General features: G+C 51.3%; 1 protein-coding gene across 5 annotated transcripts in view; it reads right to left on the bottom strand.

The window, feature by feature from the left end:
* Positions 1–17,598, bottom strand: part of Fbxo41 (F-box protein 41) — a 38,529-nt gene that overhangs the window by 3,991 nt on the left and 16,940 nt on the right. For 3 of the 5 annotated variants that reach the window (XM_013514580.1, XM_005385563.2, XM_005385566.2), the window contains exons 2-12: positions 8,756–9,802; positions 6,384–6,609; positions 5,829–5,902; positions 5,225–5,583; positions 4,430–4,671; positions 4,120–4,235; positions 3,853–4,005; positions 3,567–3,662; positions 1,904–2,022; positions 1,562–1,720; positions 57–172 (exon numbers count right to left, since the gene is read on the bottom strand). In XM_013514580.1, the coding sequence (XP_013370034.1) occupies positions 57–172; positions 1,562–1,720; positions 1,904–2,022; positions 3,567–3,662; positions 3,853–4,005; positions 4,120–4,235; positions 4,430–4,671; positions 5,225–5,583; positions 5,829–5,902; positions 6,384–6,609; positions 8,756–9,660 (2,565 nt within the window). In that variant the 5' untranslated portion in view covers positions 9,661–9,802. Of the gene's footprint in view, positions 1–56; positions 173–1,561; positions 1,721–1,903; positions 2,023–3,566; positions 3,663–3,852; positions 4,006–4,119; positions 4,236–4,429; positions 4,672–5,224; positions 5,584–5,828; positions 5,903–6,383; positions 6,610–8,755; positions 9,803–11,511; positions 11,752–11,848; positions 11,903–12,521; positions 12,788–17,598 lie in introns of those variants that run through there. The other 2 variants (XM_005385564.2, XM_005385565.2) reach the window with 2 other exon arrangements.

Raw genomic sequence — 17,598 nt, 5'->3', positions numbered from 1 at the left:
CCCTAGCCTATGGGTTTCACATGAGGTCCTGGACGGCCTTAAAGCTCATCTCTTACCTGGAGTTTTGTCACCATATCCTCAAACAGCTTCTGGGCCTCAGGGCTGCTGGGCTCCTTGAAGTAATCAGCAATCCCAATCTGGACCACAATGGACTTGAGGTTCCGGCAAATGCCTGGCAAAGGTGGGTAAGGGAGGCCAATGTTTGGCCTGGGCAATGGGGCTGCCCCCCTCCCCCGCCACTAATGAATGAAACCAAACCCCCACTGAGGAACAATTGTGTGTAAGACACTGGGAACGTGAAGGGCAAGCCTGTGCTGGTCAGGGCGTGCAGCTGGACCCGGGAGAAGACGGATGATGGCACTCTGGGAGGATAAGTAGGTAACAGTCAACTGCTCAGAGGCTCTAGCAACTTGTCCAGCAGAGCGGACAGCTATACCGTGGCCTGCCACTTGGCAAACTGCCATGGGAACAGAGGGCAAAAGGGGCTGGGTGTGGCTATAAAGTTAGGTGCGGGCAGGCAGAGCAGTAGGGGCTGAGGGGCCTGGAGAACGTGAGTTCAGAGGCCAAGTAGTGCCTTCACCACAGGGCATGCTGAAGGGGAGTGGAGAGGGGGTCCTGAAGCTGATAAGCTCAGGGCATGGGGCCTCCCAGGAGCCATGTGGTCATGGATGATGGTTTCATTTGGGCAGGAGCTGCCTAAGCTGGACGCCCGTGTCCTCACCTTGAAAGCAGAGGAGTGACTGAAAATGGGTGGTAGGAGGGAGGTGGGGAGACAGAGAAGCCATGATTTGGGGTCCAGGGAGAAAAAGTACTTGCCCCAAGAACTGTCCCGAGGGGCTTACACACATTTTGCCTTTACTTTTCTACCACCTCTATCTTTTAGAACTGTGATGGTTGGGGCCGGGGAGATAGCTCAGCGGCACAAGTACCTGCCTGGCAAGCACAAGGTCCTGAGTTCAATTCCCAGTACCAAACCAAAAAAAAAAAAAATAGAACCGTGATGGCGAACCTATGGCACGCGTACTGCAGCAAGCATGCAGAGCCTGCTCTGTGATGACATTATAAGTTATATGAGTTGTTTTTTTCTAAACTACACCTCAATATTCAGGTTTAACTGTAGGGTTTGGGTTGCAGTTTGGACATTTAGTGTCTAAAAGGTTGACCATTGCTGTCCTAGAAGATCGGCGTATAGGATTCTCAATGGTAATTTCCCTGAAAGTCACACAGCTAATGAGGACTAGAGCCAGATCTGGAACCTAGGGCAGTCCTTCTCCAAAACCTGTGCTCCTAACCTATCTGTCCTGGCTAGAGGCTCAAACAAGGCCAATGGTAGCGCATGGCACAACGGGTGTCTGGAACTGGACCAGATACTGGAGAATCTGGAACGCAACACTGGCCTGGGAAGGCACTGGTGGTAAAGCCAGAACAGAACTCCGGTCGGTGTACCCCCAGGGCTGGTGCTTGCTGATTAGGAGGGATAGGGAATTGGTTTTGCTAACTTGCTGCAGGACATGGTAATGGGTGACAGCCATACCCTGTCCTGTATTCCCCTATTACTCACTGTTGAAGTGCAATAGGGCCTTAGGGGTGACAGGGGTGGCCGTGAGCACCAGCATCTCCAGTCCCTTTAGGCCTTCTCGGCAGACCTCAGCCGCCACCTCCTGGGTGATCTCTGACACATGGTCCAGCTCCAAGACCTGCAGCCGCATGCAGTTTCTTGCTAGAAAGAGGAAGAACAGAGGCCTTGCTGACAAACTCCCCAGGTCACCTCCTGCCTAGTGCCCTGGGTCCCCCTGCCACCACCCTGGTTGCAGCCTCAAGCCCATGTGGAATTTCACAGAGCAGACTTACACTCTTGCCTGGCTCTCATCACTACCCACCCCAGTCCCAAGAAAAAACTCACCAAGTGATGCCAGGCCCTGGACCCCACAGCCAGCGCCCCCAACCCCCAGGGCCCGGAGGTGAGGCCAACAGCGACCAATCATCTGCAGGCAGCGGTTGCTGAAGCGAGTAGGTTGCTGGCTGGAGAATGGAGAGGGGGCATCAGCGAGGCCCCTGGATGCCTGGTTGCAAATATGCCCCCCCCCCGGGGCCCCCTCCTTGCCCCTGGCAAGAGTCCCACCGACAACTCAGCCGGGCAAGTCAGGAAACTGGAGTTATCCGACTCTTCCCCTCTCAAATACATCCTGCAGCTTCTGGTTCCCGAGTAACTAGAACCAGTTCAGACCCCTCCTGGCATTCGTCTAGATTACTGCCAGTCTGCCCGCCAGTTCATGTTCCACACTGCTGACAGTGCCCATTCATTCCTATAGCCGCTCAGCATCCATCAGCAGATGGTTATCAAGTGTCTGCTGTGACTGAGAACAACTAAGCCAGGCCCTGCAGGTGCAGTGCTAACAATACAGACAGGGTCCCTGTTCTTGAGCATAGATAGTTGATTGCACAGAACATTAGCAATCTGATCTCATTCCCCTTTTAAAAAGCCCAACTCCCCCTGACAGCTTCCCAGTACTTTCTGGATAAAATGCAAAAATCTAGACCCCTTAGCAAGGGCCCTTCCTGGCCTTGCCCAGCCTGCCTTTCTGTAGTTGGTTGGGTCTGCCCACCCTACTCCACACCAGACTTGTCCTTTTTCTGAACACTGTCCCTCAACATTCATGAAGGTGGCAGACAACTCTTTGGCACATGCCGTGTATTGGATACCAGGGATACAGAATGGACAGGTACTGATTCTGCTGATGACTGAGCATATCTGATCTCAGCAAATCTGCTGAGAGCCACGTGAATCTACTGTAGGAGACTGAAACAAAAACGACTGCAGTAGCTGGGCATGGTGGCACACGCCTGTAATCCCAGCACTCAGGAGGCTGAGGCAGGAGGATTGCTACAAGTTTGAGGCCAGCCTGGGCTACACAGTGAGACCCTGTTGTTTTTTTTGTTTTTGTTTTTTTTGTTAAGAGTTCAAAATCGATGCTAGCAGGACTAGATATAGTGGGAATTAAGGCAGGAGTGCTATGATAGATTCCACCAAGGTGTTGGTGAAGGCACCCTGGGTGGCCTGGGAGAAGATATGTGCAGACAAGGCTTTAAGGGCAAGGTACAGGGAACAGAAAAAAGCCCGGTTGCTTGAGAAGGTCAAAATAGAGTGAGGGATAACATCTCGTCCTGGATTCTCCAACAAGTAGCTTGTGTATGTTCAACAATGGCCCTGAACTGTCTGTCCTGTGTTTACTGAACACTTACCGTAGGCCCTGCAGGTCCTGGGGATATGACCTCATTGGAGTCGGCAATATCCCTTATAAGGTTAGGGACTTAATACACCTTCGCTTTTTGCAAGCTGAGAAACTGAGACATGGTTGGGTTGTCCAGAGCGGTACTACTCGTAAGCTAGGGCAGAACTCCAGGCCCGATTTCAAAGCCCTGCGCCCAGTGCCTCAATGCACAGATTGCTAGTGTGAGCAAGTCTGTCTCCCCAGCAGCTGACAGAAGGGGCTCATAGCTGCTCAGTCTTCAGTCCCAGCCTAGGCCCAACCATGTCCCCTCCCCACCGTCCCGTGTGGGCTCACCAGGGGTGAAGTGGTGCCACCTGGAGGGAGACAATCTCTCTGCAGCCTGCGCCCAGGGCCCAAATGACCTCATGGCCCACGGGGTCTGTGGCACTCCTGTTGAAAAGAAAAAACTGGAGAGGCCCACCATGATGGCTCCTGCTCCTGCCAAGGGTTCTCTCCCTTGGGCCACAGTGCTCTTATGTCCCTCTACCTGAGAACCCGGGGCAAGGTCATGCAGTGTCTAGGGATGCTTGAGGCCCAAGGCCAAGAGGGCATGGGCTTGCTTCTGGTGGGGAGGACCCACCTGTAGGTAACGGCCTGCAAGGCACGGCAGTAGCAGCTGGCCAGCCAGAGTGAACGATCGGTGAGGATGTTGGGACAGTGGGAGATGCGCAGGATCAGCAGGTTCCCCCCCGCTGCCTTTAGCAAGGACTCCAGCCCTGCTTCAAGGCAGCCCCTGGGGACAACCAAGAGGTCAAGGAGCTGCCTGTGATCACCTCCTCCTCTGGGAAGCACGCCCACTTGGTTGCATGTCTGTGGCCCTGGAACACCCACCCCATGCAGGCCTCACCGGGTGCTGCGGGCATACTCCTCCTTGCTCTCCTTCTTTCCCCGCTGTCGGGGCTTAAGGTTCTGCAGTGTCAGTGAGTGGGCCTGGGTGCACCACTGAGCCAGCATCGCCAGGAACTGTGGGGAGAGAGGGTTCTTGGAGAAAAGGGGTCTGAACTTGGTTGGCTGGAGATGGGACCCCCAAAGTAGAAGGCCCTGTGAGAGCATTTTGTGTGGGCGGGGACAGGCTGGAGGTAGGGTGCTATAAGAGTTGCAAGGTCCAGATTCTGCCAGGGGGAAAGGTGGCTTCCCAGCAGGGCAGGGACAGGCACCTTGGAACAGACTCGGGCGTTCTCCAGCAGGACCCTTGTCCAGACAGCAGGGTGTCGTGCCACGAAGCGCCAGTCGCGGCAGACCTCGGCGGCATGCAGCAGTGTGCGTGTGTCCAGGTAGGTGAAGATGCAGAACAGGGCAGCTCGCATCTTGAGGATCTCTGGGCTGATGACCTCGTTGGAGCGTGAAGGACTACCCCTTTCAGCTCGCCTGCCTCGCCCGCTGCCTCCCTCAGGGCGGGCTGTAGAACACAGGAGATCAAAGGGGACAGTGGAGACAAAGGCCAGTGTGAGGATGTCAGCCGGGAGCTGGGGCAGGAGAGGAGCTGCAGGGAGAACAGGCACGAGAGACCCTGGGGACTGGTGCACTGAGAGGGAGGACAAGGGGCCTTTGCTTTCCCCTCCTCTATGGTACCCTGCCCCTAATTTTACAAGTTAAGGAAAGGTACTCCTTCCTCTGTAAACCTTTTTAAGGGTCATCCCTGACCCTAGAACCTCCTAATCTACTCACAGATGTTCATGGCCTGGGTGCAGATGGGAGGGGCTCTACCCCACTGTGCCGGGGGCCTCTGAGTCTGTAGTGGACACCCAGAGACTCTCCTCTACGTGTTCCTGGACCCCTTTAGAGGCAGGCCTGAGCACCCTGTGCCTCTGCAGCCCTGCCACGAAGTCTCTGTACTTTGTAAGGGGTGAGCGAGTTGGGGGCAAGAGGAAAAGAGATGCAGTAGCCCTATAGATCCACTGCGTCTGCCTGAGGAGGCCCAGCTGGCCTCTCTACCCCTTCCCGGGACTTACCTGAGAGCCTGCGGCTGCTCAACGGCCCAGCCATAGCAGGCCCGGAGCGAGGGACGTCTGAGGGGCCCTCGGCCTCTGACTCAGTGGTTCGGGAGCCCACGTCTGAGACATCACCCTCTTCACCCTCAGTACTGTGTCGGCGGGGTCTGCGCTGCCAATTCTGGATGGCCTGGCGCCGCAGGCCTGAGCTGCGAGGGGGCTGGGACCGCTCTGAGGCGCCGTTGGTAGCCTGGGCCCGCGAGCCCAAACCCCCAGGGCCACTGTCCTCAGGGGTCCCCTCCTCTTGCCGGGGCAGCTCCAGACTGTCACTGTCATAGCAGCCTGAGCTCTGGGATGCAGCTGGCACACGGCTGGAAGCCCTGGGGCAGGGTGGACCCGGTGGTGAGGGATGAGGGGCACCAGGCTGCCCGAGCTCTCCACCCTGCCCCTATCACCAGCCAAGCGCGACCCACCCACCCCACTTCCCAACAGCTCCCTTCCAGTGTGGAAAGGCAGACAGGTGACCCACAGAGGATGCGCATGGGAGGAGGCAAGCCCCCACGGGCCAGTGGATCGGTCCAGGGTAAGGGTGGGCTGTGTGGGGCAGACCAGACTCGAGGCTTACCCTGTGCTGGGAGAGGAGCCATGCCGTGACACTGCGTATGTGCTAGGCATGGCGGGGCCCGCGTGGTGTTCTCGCTGTGGACCCCAGAGCAGGTGGGAAAGGAAGGGTGGGCAAAGGAGGCAAGATGGTAAGCAGGCAGCGTCAGGAGAAAGCGTAAGATGCAGAGAAGAGAGGAAGGAGAGAGAAGAAGAAAAAAGTTGGGAAAGATGGACGAATAGACAGACAGACAGCCCGAACAGGCAGGTTCACCAGCCCCCTCCCCGCACCTGCCCAGCGCCCAGACTCTGGAGGGTGGCTCCCGGGCTCTCAATCACAGGGATGGGCAGACATGGACCCCTGAGGGCTGGGCTGCTGGACCACGCCTTCCTATGGCTTCAGACACCGGCACTCCTGCCCAATCGGAGAGGCACCCTGTTCCTGGACCCCTACTTTAGGCCTGGATCTGCTCTCAAGGGAAGAGCCAAAGAAGGGGAAGCACTCCAGGGGCTGTGAGACTGTATGTGAACGCAGGCTGTGGGGGCCAGGAGAGAGGCTGGTGGGGCAAGGGGCACTCACCATTCTGCCTGGGCCCCGGGCCCCGGGCCCTGCGCCACTGCCCCCACCTTCACGGCCCAGGCTGGCACTGGGTGTGCTGCCACAGCTGCTGCTGATGACCTGCAGCTGCCGCTCAGCGCGGTCAGCGCGTTCCAGAAGCTCCTCGATGAACTGCTGCAGTCGCAGCTTGGCACTTGCCTCCCGTGCGGCGGTCTCCTTCAGGAACTGGTCGATCTGCACCACCTCCCTGGGCCCAGAGCAGTCTCTTACCCCAGGGCCTCACCCTGGCTGTCCCCCACCTTCCGGAGGACAGTCTGGCTAGTGGGAAGACACAGGGCCTGGCTGCTAATGGTCACACGGAGCCATACAGAACAGGCCTAGCACACAGCCTCACAAAATGACACACACACACAGAAATGCAAGCACACACTGAGTCACACACTCATACTCCCCTTAGCCCTAAACACACAACTAGACATAGCACTCACCTATTCAGAAGTACTTGGAGGCATACACAGTCCTACACACAAACTCCTTCGGGCACACACAGAGCCCATACCTCTATTCCATCCCTGCCAGCTCACACAGGAACACAGAGACGTACCCAGTTACCTTTGGCCTCAACACACAGCCACGTACACCTGTACCCACACATGGCCCCATACATAGCCCCCAGTGCAGTCCCATGCGTCCTTATACGTGTCCTCATTCTCAGGCACACACTTATTCTGAGACACACAAAGCACTTTGGAGGCACACGCACATGGACACATTCAGACATACACACACTCTTTCAGAAACACTCCAAAATACAGTACATCATCACATCAGCACGGACAGACACACTCAGATGCAGAAGCAGAGTTTACACCAGTCGCCAGGAGTTACACCTACAGTTCCGAGTATGTTCTCCCAAATGCGTGCATGGTTGCTCACACCTCCATTCAACACTTACTGAGCACCTTCTAGGTGTCAGGCACTGTTCTAGGTACTGGGGAAACTTTGGTGAACACAAATAGAAAAAGCTCTGCCTTTACAGAATTTATATTGACAAAAAGAAAAAAAAAAGAATACAGAATTTATATCAAAATGGAAACAGTTAAACATCTATATATTCATAATCCTACATCCTACAAGATGAAAAGTGAGGAAAAGCCAACAAAGATTGAGAAAGAGCAGACAAAAAGGAAGGAGGAAATCTAGGGACAGCACTGTGGAAGCCAAGTGAAGAAAAGTGTTTAAGGATCAGCTGAGTCAAATGCTGACCGGCTAAGTAAGAGGAAGACCTGGACTCACCAACGTGAAGTGACACGGGGACAGAGGCAGATGTGGAAACCCGATCAGAATGGGTTCTAGAGAAAACCCAAGGAAAGAAATTGGAGACTGGAAGTATAAGGACTACTTTCAAGGAGTCTTTTCTGCAAGGAGGAGAGAGAAAGGGGAAGCAGCTTAAAGGGGAAGTGGAGTTATGGTGCGTGAGAAATGACACCAGGTTTGTGAGCTTTTAGGAATGATTAGGCAGACAGGGAAAATCTGATGAAGGAAACAGGAGAGGAGGAAAACTGGACTGTGTCTTTGAGTAGGCAAAAAAGAAGAAGGTACGGTGCCCAAATGCAGGTGTTGGCCTTGGCTGGGACAGAGAGGGACAAGAAACAGGCAGTCAGCTGGGCATGGTGTGGCATATACTTGTAATCACAGCACTCTAGGAGGCTGAGGCAGGAGGATCGAAATAAAAAATTAAAAAGGCCTAAGAGTGTAACTCTGTTAAGTGGAAGCCTGAATTGAATCACCAGTACCAAAAACTAAAAGCCAACCAAACAAAAATAAAACAAAACAAAACTTTAAATCATTGTATTTAGCCAGGCATGGTGACGCACACCTGTAATCCCAGCACTTGGGAGGCTGAGAGAGGAGGATCGTTGCGAGTTTGAGAACAGCCTGGGCTACAAAGTGAGTTCAAGGCCGACCTGAACTGCAGAGTGAGACCCTGTCTCAAAAAGTAAATAAATAGATAAATAAATAAATAAATCATTGTATTTAAGCCAGGAAGTGTCACATGCCTGTAATCCCTAGCACTCTGGGAAGCTGAGGCAGGAGGACTGCAAATTTTAGCTCAAGCAGGACAACTTAGCAACTTGGTAAGCGCCTGTATCAAAAAGTTGGCCAGGCTGGGAATGTGGCTCAGTGTGAAGGCCCTGGGTTCAATCCCAGTGACAAAAGAAAATAACCAGGCAGTCTTCACAGACAAGCATGTGGTTACACACACACACAAAACACCATTCCATGCTCATCACTGACCCCACACTACAAAGCCATGGCTACACACAGACACTCAGGGCGGCACGGCAAAGTGACACGGGGACACGTGCAACAGGCCCTCAGGGCCTACTCACTGCTGCTTGCGGCTCAGCTCCTGCTCCTTGTGCACCAGGTCCTGCTTGAGGGAGGCCAGCAGCTCCACGCTCACGTCCACCTGGCGAGAGAGCTCGGATGCGCGCTCCTCCAGCTCCTCCTTCTCGCGCCCCAGCCGTGCGCTCTCCTGGCGAGCCGTCTCCAGCTCGGCAGCCTTGCGCTCCAGTTCGGCCTGCAGCCGGCCCACCTGACCCGCGATCTTCTGCTCCACCTCCTCGCTCAGCCGCTCCAGCCGCCGGTCCACCTCGAGCTTCTCCAGCGCGCGGATCTTGAGGCGCGCCAGGCCCTCCTCGTAGGCCACGTCGGCGGGCGAGGGGGACGCAGGCGAGGCAGAAGCGGGCCCGGAGCAGGAGCCAGGGCCAGGCCCGGGCGGTGGTGTGGAGCACGCCGAGGACGCCACAGACTTGCGGGCGAACAGCTCCCCCAGGGGGATCTCGATCTCGCGGAGCGCGTACCGAGCGGCGGCGGCGGGCACCAGGCCTGGCTCACCCAGCTCCTCACAGGGCAGGCTGGCGGGCACCAGGTCGCCGGCGAAGTGGGCGAGGGGCGCGTGGTGGTGGTGGTGGTGCAGCAGGTGTGGTGTGGCGGGCGCCGGCCCAGCCACCTGCTCCTTGCCCTGGAAGGACGTGCTCTCGAAGACCTCACGCCGGGCGCCGGGCACCGCCAGCAGGGCGGCGGGCTCGGGCGCCAGGGGGAACCCTGAGGCCGCGGCGGCAGCGGCGGCAGCGGCGGCAGCACCATCACATATGCTGTTGGTCTTGGAGAGGATGTACAGTGTCTCGTACGTGTGGCTGTACTCCAGGTGCGCGCGCAGCGACGACAGGCTCCGGAAGCGCTTGTGCTCCCCGCAGCGGGGACAGCGGTACGGCAGGTCCAGCGAGGCCATGGCCCCGCTGCCCCCGCGGCGTGCCGGCTCCACCGCGGCCCCCACGGGTCAGCCGGGAGCGCTCATGGGGGGCCGCGGGGCAGCCCCGCTGCGGGATCAGGCAGGATGAGGGTGGCCGTGGCCAGGGCAGAGGCAGAGGTGGCTAGAAGAGAGGGAGCAAGTCTTATCAGGCTGGTATCCCACATCCCTCCCAGGTTCGGTTCCCTATTCCCCCACTCAAGGGAAAACTGACTTCCCCAGGAAACTCATGCCCAGAACGGTGGGGCCAGGGGAGACCAACGGCCACACAGCCCCGAAGCGGGGCCCTGCTCTTGGTACCTGTGCAAGCGCCTGTACATGTGTCAGAATAAGATAGTGAAAACTCTTTTTATTTTTTTATTATTTTTTTTTGTTTTGTTTTTTCTCCGGTACCGGGAACCGAACTCACGACCTTGCGCTTGTCAGGCAGGCACTTTTGCCGCTGAGCTAAATCCCCAGCCCCGTGAAAACTCTTTTTAAAAAATTTAAGGAATTGTACACTTTTGTTCACTTTGGTTCTAACCTAGAAACAACCCAAGTGCTCATCAACAATAGAATGGATAAATGGTGATATATTCAGTAATGGATTACCATCCACTAATAACAAAAGGAACTGTTGATATGCACATCAACATAGATGAATTAATTAAGTTTTATGTTACAGGAAAGAAGTCGGACCCCCAAGTGCATCCCGCAGGATTCCACAGAGGTGGAGTTCCAGAACAGACAAAATTGATAATGACAGAAGTCAGAGTACAGGTTATCCTTCAGGGATATATGGACTGGGTGGGGGCAGAAGGGAATCTTTTATGATGCTGAAATGTTCTATCTATATCTTGGTGTGAGTAGTGCTTACACATGTAGACAATCACCAAACTGTAACCAAGATTAGTGCCTTATATATCTTTAATGTATATTCTAGATAAGAAATCCTTAAAACAGGCATGGTGACACACACCTGTAGTCCCAGCACTTGGGAGCTTGAGGCAGAAGGATCATCACAAATTCAAGGCCAGTCTGGGCTACATAGTAAGTTCAAGGCCAGCCTGAACTACACAGTCAGATACTGTCTCAACAAACAAAAAGGGAAGGGGTGCTTATTTTAATGTTATGCAAATTATACCCATCATACAAGCTGGACTTTTGGTACCACGCTGCCTGCAGTAAGATACCAAGGCACTTAATGAAACCTGTGTGTGTCACTGTAGGTCCTATCCCTGTCTGTACTATGCCCCACCATCCCTGCTACTCCAGCCACCTGAGTCTTTCTGCAGACCTGGAAAAGGTTAGGTAGCTATGGTTTGTATCTATATGTCCCCTCAAAGCCTCATGCCGTCGTGGGGTGGGCTTCTAGAGGTTTTGATTGATCCATGGTCCAATGCTGGGATTATGGGTGTGAATGCCGCACCCACCCTGGGGCGGGAAGCCTGCCCACAATATAAGGGAGGGGAAGAGGCTTGCTCTTGTTTCTCCCTTTTTGCTTTTGCTGCTTTTGCTGTTTTCTGCCACCATGAATTATTGCCCTCTGCCATGTGCTACCCTGCCTTGGAGCCTGCTGAGTATGGAAACCTCCACAAACTGAGCTAAATAAACCTTTCTTTCCTTAATTTTGGGCTCAGGTATTTTGTCTCAGCAACAAAAGAAAAGTAACCAAGAGAGTAGCCTTCCAATAGCTGTCCCTGTCGAACTTTCACTCCAAAAGCTGTATTACCTGTCTTCCCCACAATCTTTCTGGCACAGGTCCTCTATCCCTATGGCATCGTACCCCTTTCAATCTAAATTCCTGCTGCCCCCTCTCTGCCCATCTTTGGCTTCCTGTCACCCTTCTCCTACCTTGTGGGGTCTCTAACCTCTTCCTCAGTGCTGTCCTTTTCCTAATTCTCTGCATTCAGGCTCCAACACACTCTGCTGTCATTGTGCTCCTCAGGATTCCGGACCACCAGCTACTAACTGGATAATCCAGTTACATCAGAAGTCTTTCTTGGCTTGGTCCCTTAGCTGATACTCTTGACTCTTCTGTCTTCTTAGACTTCCACAATGCTGCTTCAATTTTCCTCTGGATTCTTCAACTTCCTGCCTTCCAAAAATTACTGTCTCTTGGTGGGGCATCTCCTCCACTCCACCCCCCACCCCCAAGGAATCTGGTTCACTCCCACAGATTCGCTCATACCTGGAAGCTGTTGTTTCTCCATCCTGACCTGCTCCTGAATTATTTTGCTATTTCCACATGAGTGTATGGGTAGATAACTGTTCCCTTTGCTATGAACTACCCAGTCCTCTTCAAAGTATCTGCACCCTGCTCTGACCTTGGGAATTGTCTTCCTTACCCACTTTCTCAGTCTATGTGGCCTGCGGGCTGTGACTTTGCCAGGCTATCAGAGTCCTGGGATCAGCACATAGCACCCAGGTTGACCCCAAGACTGTTCTGCAACTACGAAGAGAAGCATGCTTCTTGGGTTCAGGTTTCTAAGGTGATGGGGAGGATCAGAGGTAGCAGGGCTATCTTTATCTCTTTTGGGGAGGAGCTACCCTGGGAATGAATTCACTCGCTCAGAAAAGTGTCACTGAGATGGAAAGAGAATTTCTTACAGATACTATAAAACCCTGGCCTGTTCAATTATGCGAACTAATCAAGTCTCTTTTTTGACAAACCTACCTGTGATTACAGTCAGGTCTACACTTATAACAGGAAAAAAGTCCTACTCAAAAAATTGGAATTAGAGACAAAATTTTCTTTTTTCAAATAGTAAGTTCTAAAAAGGAATTAGCTGAACTAAGAGGGCTGGCATAAGGTGGTATGCCATTCTGAAGCTGGTGAACCCCGTCATACAGCAGCAGAGCACCTGATTAAACTGTTTCTCACGGCCCCTGGCACTGAGGTCATGCACCTCCCAAGACTGGAACTTTGGGAGACTTCGAGGAAAATGTCGGATGTTGGCAGTGTGATCTTTCCTGTGGCCTCAGTCAGGTCCAGCAAGAAAGAGACACACGCTCTGGTTGACTGGGGCCCTACTGAAAGCAGAGGAAGAAGAGATGGCTTGCTAGGAGAGGCCTTTTCTGCCTGAGGCCAGTAACCCAATATGGCTGAGAGTCAGATAATTAAGAGCCAGTTCTGTGCTTCTAGCTGAAGTCAGCTCAAGCAGAGAGAGGGAGGCTGCAAACTCAAAGGGAGAGCAGCCTGGGGCCTGACAGCCTCTTGACTCCTCAGGCCCTGCTGTGCCCTCCCAGCACCACGGAGGTTTCCATTATAAGCAGCCTTTTGTTGAGATGGAGCCTGAGAAGGAAGGGGCAAAGAGCTCTGCCTCCCAGCCCGCTAGGGATTTGTACAGCCTTGTGGCAGAGGCCCACAGAGAGGCCCCAGAACCCTGGGCTCCCGGGATGGGCGGAGCACCTGGGAATGTTGCTAAGAGACAACCCTCTTCTCCCTCACCACCACCACCAGGGATTCCATTCAAGAATTCTAACTTTTGATAAGGTCTTTAGCTTTGACTAATATCTCCAGGGATGCCTGAATACAAACTGACTGAGAAGTTTCCTAATGATTAATGGCACTGTATATCGCCAGAAACCCCACAAACCTGGAAAGCAAGGCAAGATTACTCACCCCCTAAGGTTGTTTCCTTGTGTCCCCTAAACCTGCACCCCTTAATGCCCCTCGCATGTGACCACAGAGCACGGAGGGAGAGACAGCAGAAGCAGAGCAGCTGGCTGGAGAGCCACGGAGCCTCTTCCTTGCCATTCCGTCAAGGGTGTGGACCGTGAGGGACTGTTGTCCTCTCCTTGCCTCTTCAACGAGGACACTTTTTGTTCTTTCAGCTGTCTAATTTTCCCTCTAGCATGGTAGTCTGGCCACAAATTGAAAGACCCGGAGGGGTTAAGCTTAGTACCTAACCAAGCAGACAGGTCTTCTACAGGTCTTCAACTGGGGCTGAGGATGTGGAGTGGCTCCTTCCAGACATGGGCCAGCCAGGTTTAAATCTTGTGTGGAATGGTTGCATTATGATACATAGGGAGATAATTTAAAATTACCCAGGAAGGTCTGTGTAGTTCTCATACAGCTAAGAAGTGGGAATGTAGTGTTTATTAAACATCTATTGTTTTGTTGTTCAGTTATAGTTCCTCTTTGTGGATGGATCCCCCACTTCCCTTAGAGATCCTTTTCCCCCACTATGATTGGGTTCAGATGGGGGACCCCAGGCATTGGCTCTAGGACAGCACATGTGTTCCTCAGTCTGGTCCACTGGAGATCAGATCAGTAATGCACACGTAAGCCAGTATAGGCACCCCAGGACCTGTGCTCAGCTGGCGGAACATGAGCCTGTGGAGCTGCTTATAGCCATTTCTGACCTCTTTTGGGGAGCGAAGAAAAGATTCCTGCTGATACCACTTCAATAGCTATATTCAGATGCACCCAAAACTTTTACCCAGGACTTGTCAGTTACATGGGACAATGTATTTTTTGTAGCTTAAAACATCTGAGTCAGTTGCTGGTCTTGAGTAATGAGACTCCAGTGACCACAATGCCCTACAGTGTCAAAAACAAATCCTAGACTTCCCCTCATCCACTCCTCTCACTATCTGTTTCCTTTAGCAGTGCCACTGTCCTCCCAGCCACATACCACCGGCCATCTTGATTTTCTTTCTCTCTGCTAACCATAAGGATCTACTGGCTTTTCTTTTATTTTGTTTTTGTTTTTGTTTTTTCTTTTTCTAAGACAGGGTCTTGCTATGCAGTTCAAGCTGGCCTTACACTCACTATTTAGCCCGGGTTAGCCTCGAACTTGCAGTGATCCTCTTGTCTGTGCCTCCTTAGTGTTGGTATTATAGGCGTGCACCACCACACTTAGCTTCTTATTGGTTTTTCTTTGGAATACTTTTAACCCAACTTTTTTTTTCAGTACCAGGGACTGAACAACCTAGGGCCTTTGCACCCCCAGCCTACTATCCCAACAGGTTTTTTTTTTTTTTCTTTTTTGAGACAGGGCCTCACTATGCAGTTCTGGCTGGCCTTGAGCTCATTTTGTAGATCAGGCTGGTCTCAAACTTGCAATGGTCCTCCTGCCTCAGCCTCCCGAGTGCTGGGATTATAGGTATGTGCCACCATGCCCGGTTTACCCCAAAAAGGTTTTGAGGCAGGCTGGGCTTGAACTTGCAATCTGCCTAGCTTCCCATGGTGCCAGGATTACAGGTATGCGCCATTGTGCCTGACTTCAGTTGCTCTCTCTGTCTCTTGTTCTTCGGGGTCACAGCCTCCTCCCACCTGGGCTGCTGGCGCAGTTCTCTTCCAGTCTCTATAAGGTGCCAGATGCCTTTTTCTGCAGATGATTCCCCACTTAGACTCCGTCAGTGGCTCTCTATCATCTACCAACTGCAGCTAAATTTCTCCACTTCACCGTCTGGTCCCACTGTACTCTTACCAATTTGTTTTTTTTGTTTTTCGTTTTTATCTTTTTGAGACAGGGTCTCACTATGCAGTTCAGGCTGGCCTTGAGCTCACTTTGTAGCCCAGGCTGGTCTCGAACTTGCAACGATCCTCCTGCCCCAGCCTCCCAAGTGCTGGGATTACAGGCATGCGCCAGCACACCTGGCATTCTTACCAATTTGAAAGTGAAAAAATGACTGTTTGCTTGCATTTCTTTGATTACCATGGTTGGACATTTTCCCACACACTTGTCAGTCATTACATCTCTTTGGTCACTTGCCTATGCACTACTTTGTTCATTTTTATACTGAACATTCACATTAACTTATTGATTTGCAAAGGCTTTTTGTAATATTGATCCTTATTTATATGCTGCAAATATTTTCTCAAGTATGTTGATTGGCTTTTACTTTTGTTTATGGTTTTTATTGATATACTAAAGTTTTAAGGTATGATTTAGTAAAAATCTTTATGAGTTCTGATTTTGTTGTTGTGCTTAGCAAGTCCATCCCTACCCAAAGACTATACATAGATACATATGTCTTTTTTGGTATTTCTGATTTCAGCTATTTTTTTTTTGTTTTGTTTTTGAGACAAGGTTTCACTATGCAGTTCAGGCTGGCCTTGAACTCACTTGGTAGCCCAGGCTAGCCTCAAACTCACGGTGACCCTCCTGCCTCAGCCACCCAAGTGCTGGGATTACAGGCATGTGCCACCACACCCAGCTGTGATTTCATTTTTTTAAATTCCAGATTTGAAAAAAAAAAAAAAAAAAAAAAAAAACTAGTACTTTAAACAAACAATCATAAACTGACAAGGACTTGGTAGCATGTGAACACTTCAGGATATATGTGTTCCTTTTTTACATTTGGATTTTTAATCCATCTAGAAATATCTGGTGTGCATGGTGAATTAGTATCTAAAACAAGCAAGTTTTCATCATGGACATTTTCATATATATTCCAAAATGGAATGTAGTGATGAACCCTATTACTCATCATCTAGATTCAACAATTAACAATTCATGGCCAATTCTCCCCACACCCTGGGGTAGTGGGGATTGAACTCTAGGTTTCATGCATGATAAGTAAGTACCCTGCCACTGAGCTACATCCTCAACCCTTACTTATTTATTTATTTTTAAATTTTGAGACAGAGTCTCATTAAGTTGCCCAGGCTGCTCTCAAGTTTGTAATCCTTCTGCCTCAGCCTCTGAAGTAGCTGGCATTAACAGTGTGTGCTACCACACTTGGCTTCCAATTTTTTTATCTGCACACTGCTCTTCTGTTCCATTCTTGACACCTGGATACTTTTTAGAAAATCCTAGATATATTATTTCATGCACAAATATCTTAGACTTAATTTTCTTTAAAAAAAATAAAAATAAATACTTAGTAGTTGCTCTAATCTCATTATTCTTTGGGTATATTAAAATCCAAAGCAGCCTTGAGAAGTAAAGCCAAAAGAAAAATACCAGCAAAATAAAATATTTCTCTGGAAGAGACAGTGAGAGAGAGAGACAGAGAGAGAGAGGACAGAGGAGAGAGAGAATGAGAGAGAGTGAGAGAGAGTGAGTGAGAAAGAGAGAGAGAGGACACACAGAGAAAAAATTCAATTACTAAAATGCTATCAGGTATAACTCTTGGCCTAAATTCCTAAAAATCTAAATGAACTGAATGTTTTTCTAGGAAAATATAAATGATCAAAATTGACTCAAGCAGAAATAGAAAACCCGAACAGACCAGCAACTATAGACAAAACTGATGAAGTTGGCAGAGTGAATACAAATACTAGAGTTCAGTGTACACACACACACACACACACACACAGAGCGCTGTCCAAGAACAGAGCTATCCTTTAATATATGGTCAGCCTAGTATCATGGCATCTGCATGTGCCTGTCCTTTCCCACTAAGTGCTAAACAGGTCCTTTCTGTGGGTAGTACCTTTCAGGGCCTTAGAAACACCCAGCCTTCTCTCTCCTTGCCTCCTACACCATGTACTTTGTAAGCATCTTTTTCTTCTTTTTTGCCCACACATCACCCCGCTAGCCAGGATCTATGAGCAAGGGGAGGGAAAAGTCTGGGGGTGCAGACCTGTGGATAGATGTGCAAGGTAGAGGAGAGGCTTCTAGGGTCCAGGTGGCTCTTCGCCCCACTACAGCTCACCCTACAGTTCATCTCCATCTGTTGGAGCTGAGGAATGACTATGAATCATTCTTAGAAATATTTTTGTTTCAGCTCACACACGTCCTTAGCATGAGTGTGAAGTTTTGCCTGAATGCAAGCAAGAAGGTGATGCGGGTGGCGGGTAAGAGGGAAAAGAGGAAAAAGACAAATACAAGCAATGTGTATTCAAACTCCAGCAGAGTGCTGTATTATGAGCACTGCTGCAGAACAAATAGACTTTCCTTCCATTCTAGTTTCCCCAGGCAGCAACCTCTGAAGCCTTAGGACCTGTCTCCTTTTTTCAGCCTGGTCCTGCCACTTTCCCAGACC

This window comes from Chinchilla lanigera, unplaced genomic scaffold (genome assembly GCF_000276665.1).
Source record: "Chinchilla lanigera isolate Chin_1 unplaced genomic scaffold, ChiLan1.0 scaffold00023, whole genome shotgun sequence".
Lineage (NCBI taxonomy): Eukaryota > Metazoa > Chordata > Mammalia > Rodentia > Chinchillidae > Chinchilla > Chinchilla lanigera.
This window is presented reverse-complemented; position numbering and strand designations above follow the sequence as displayed.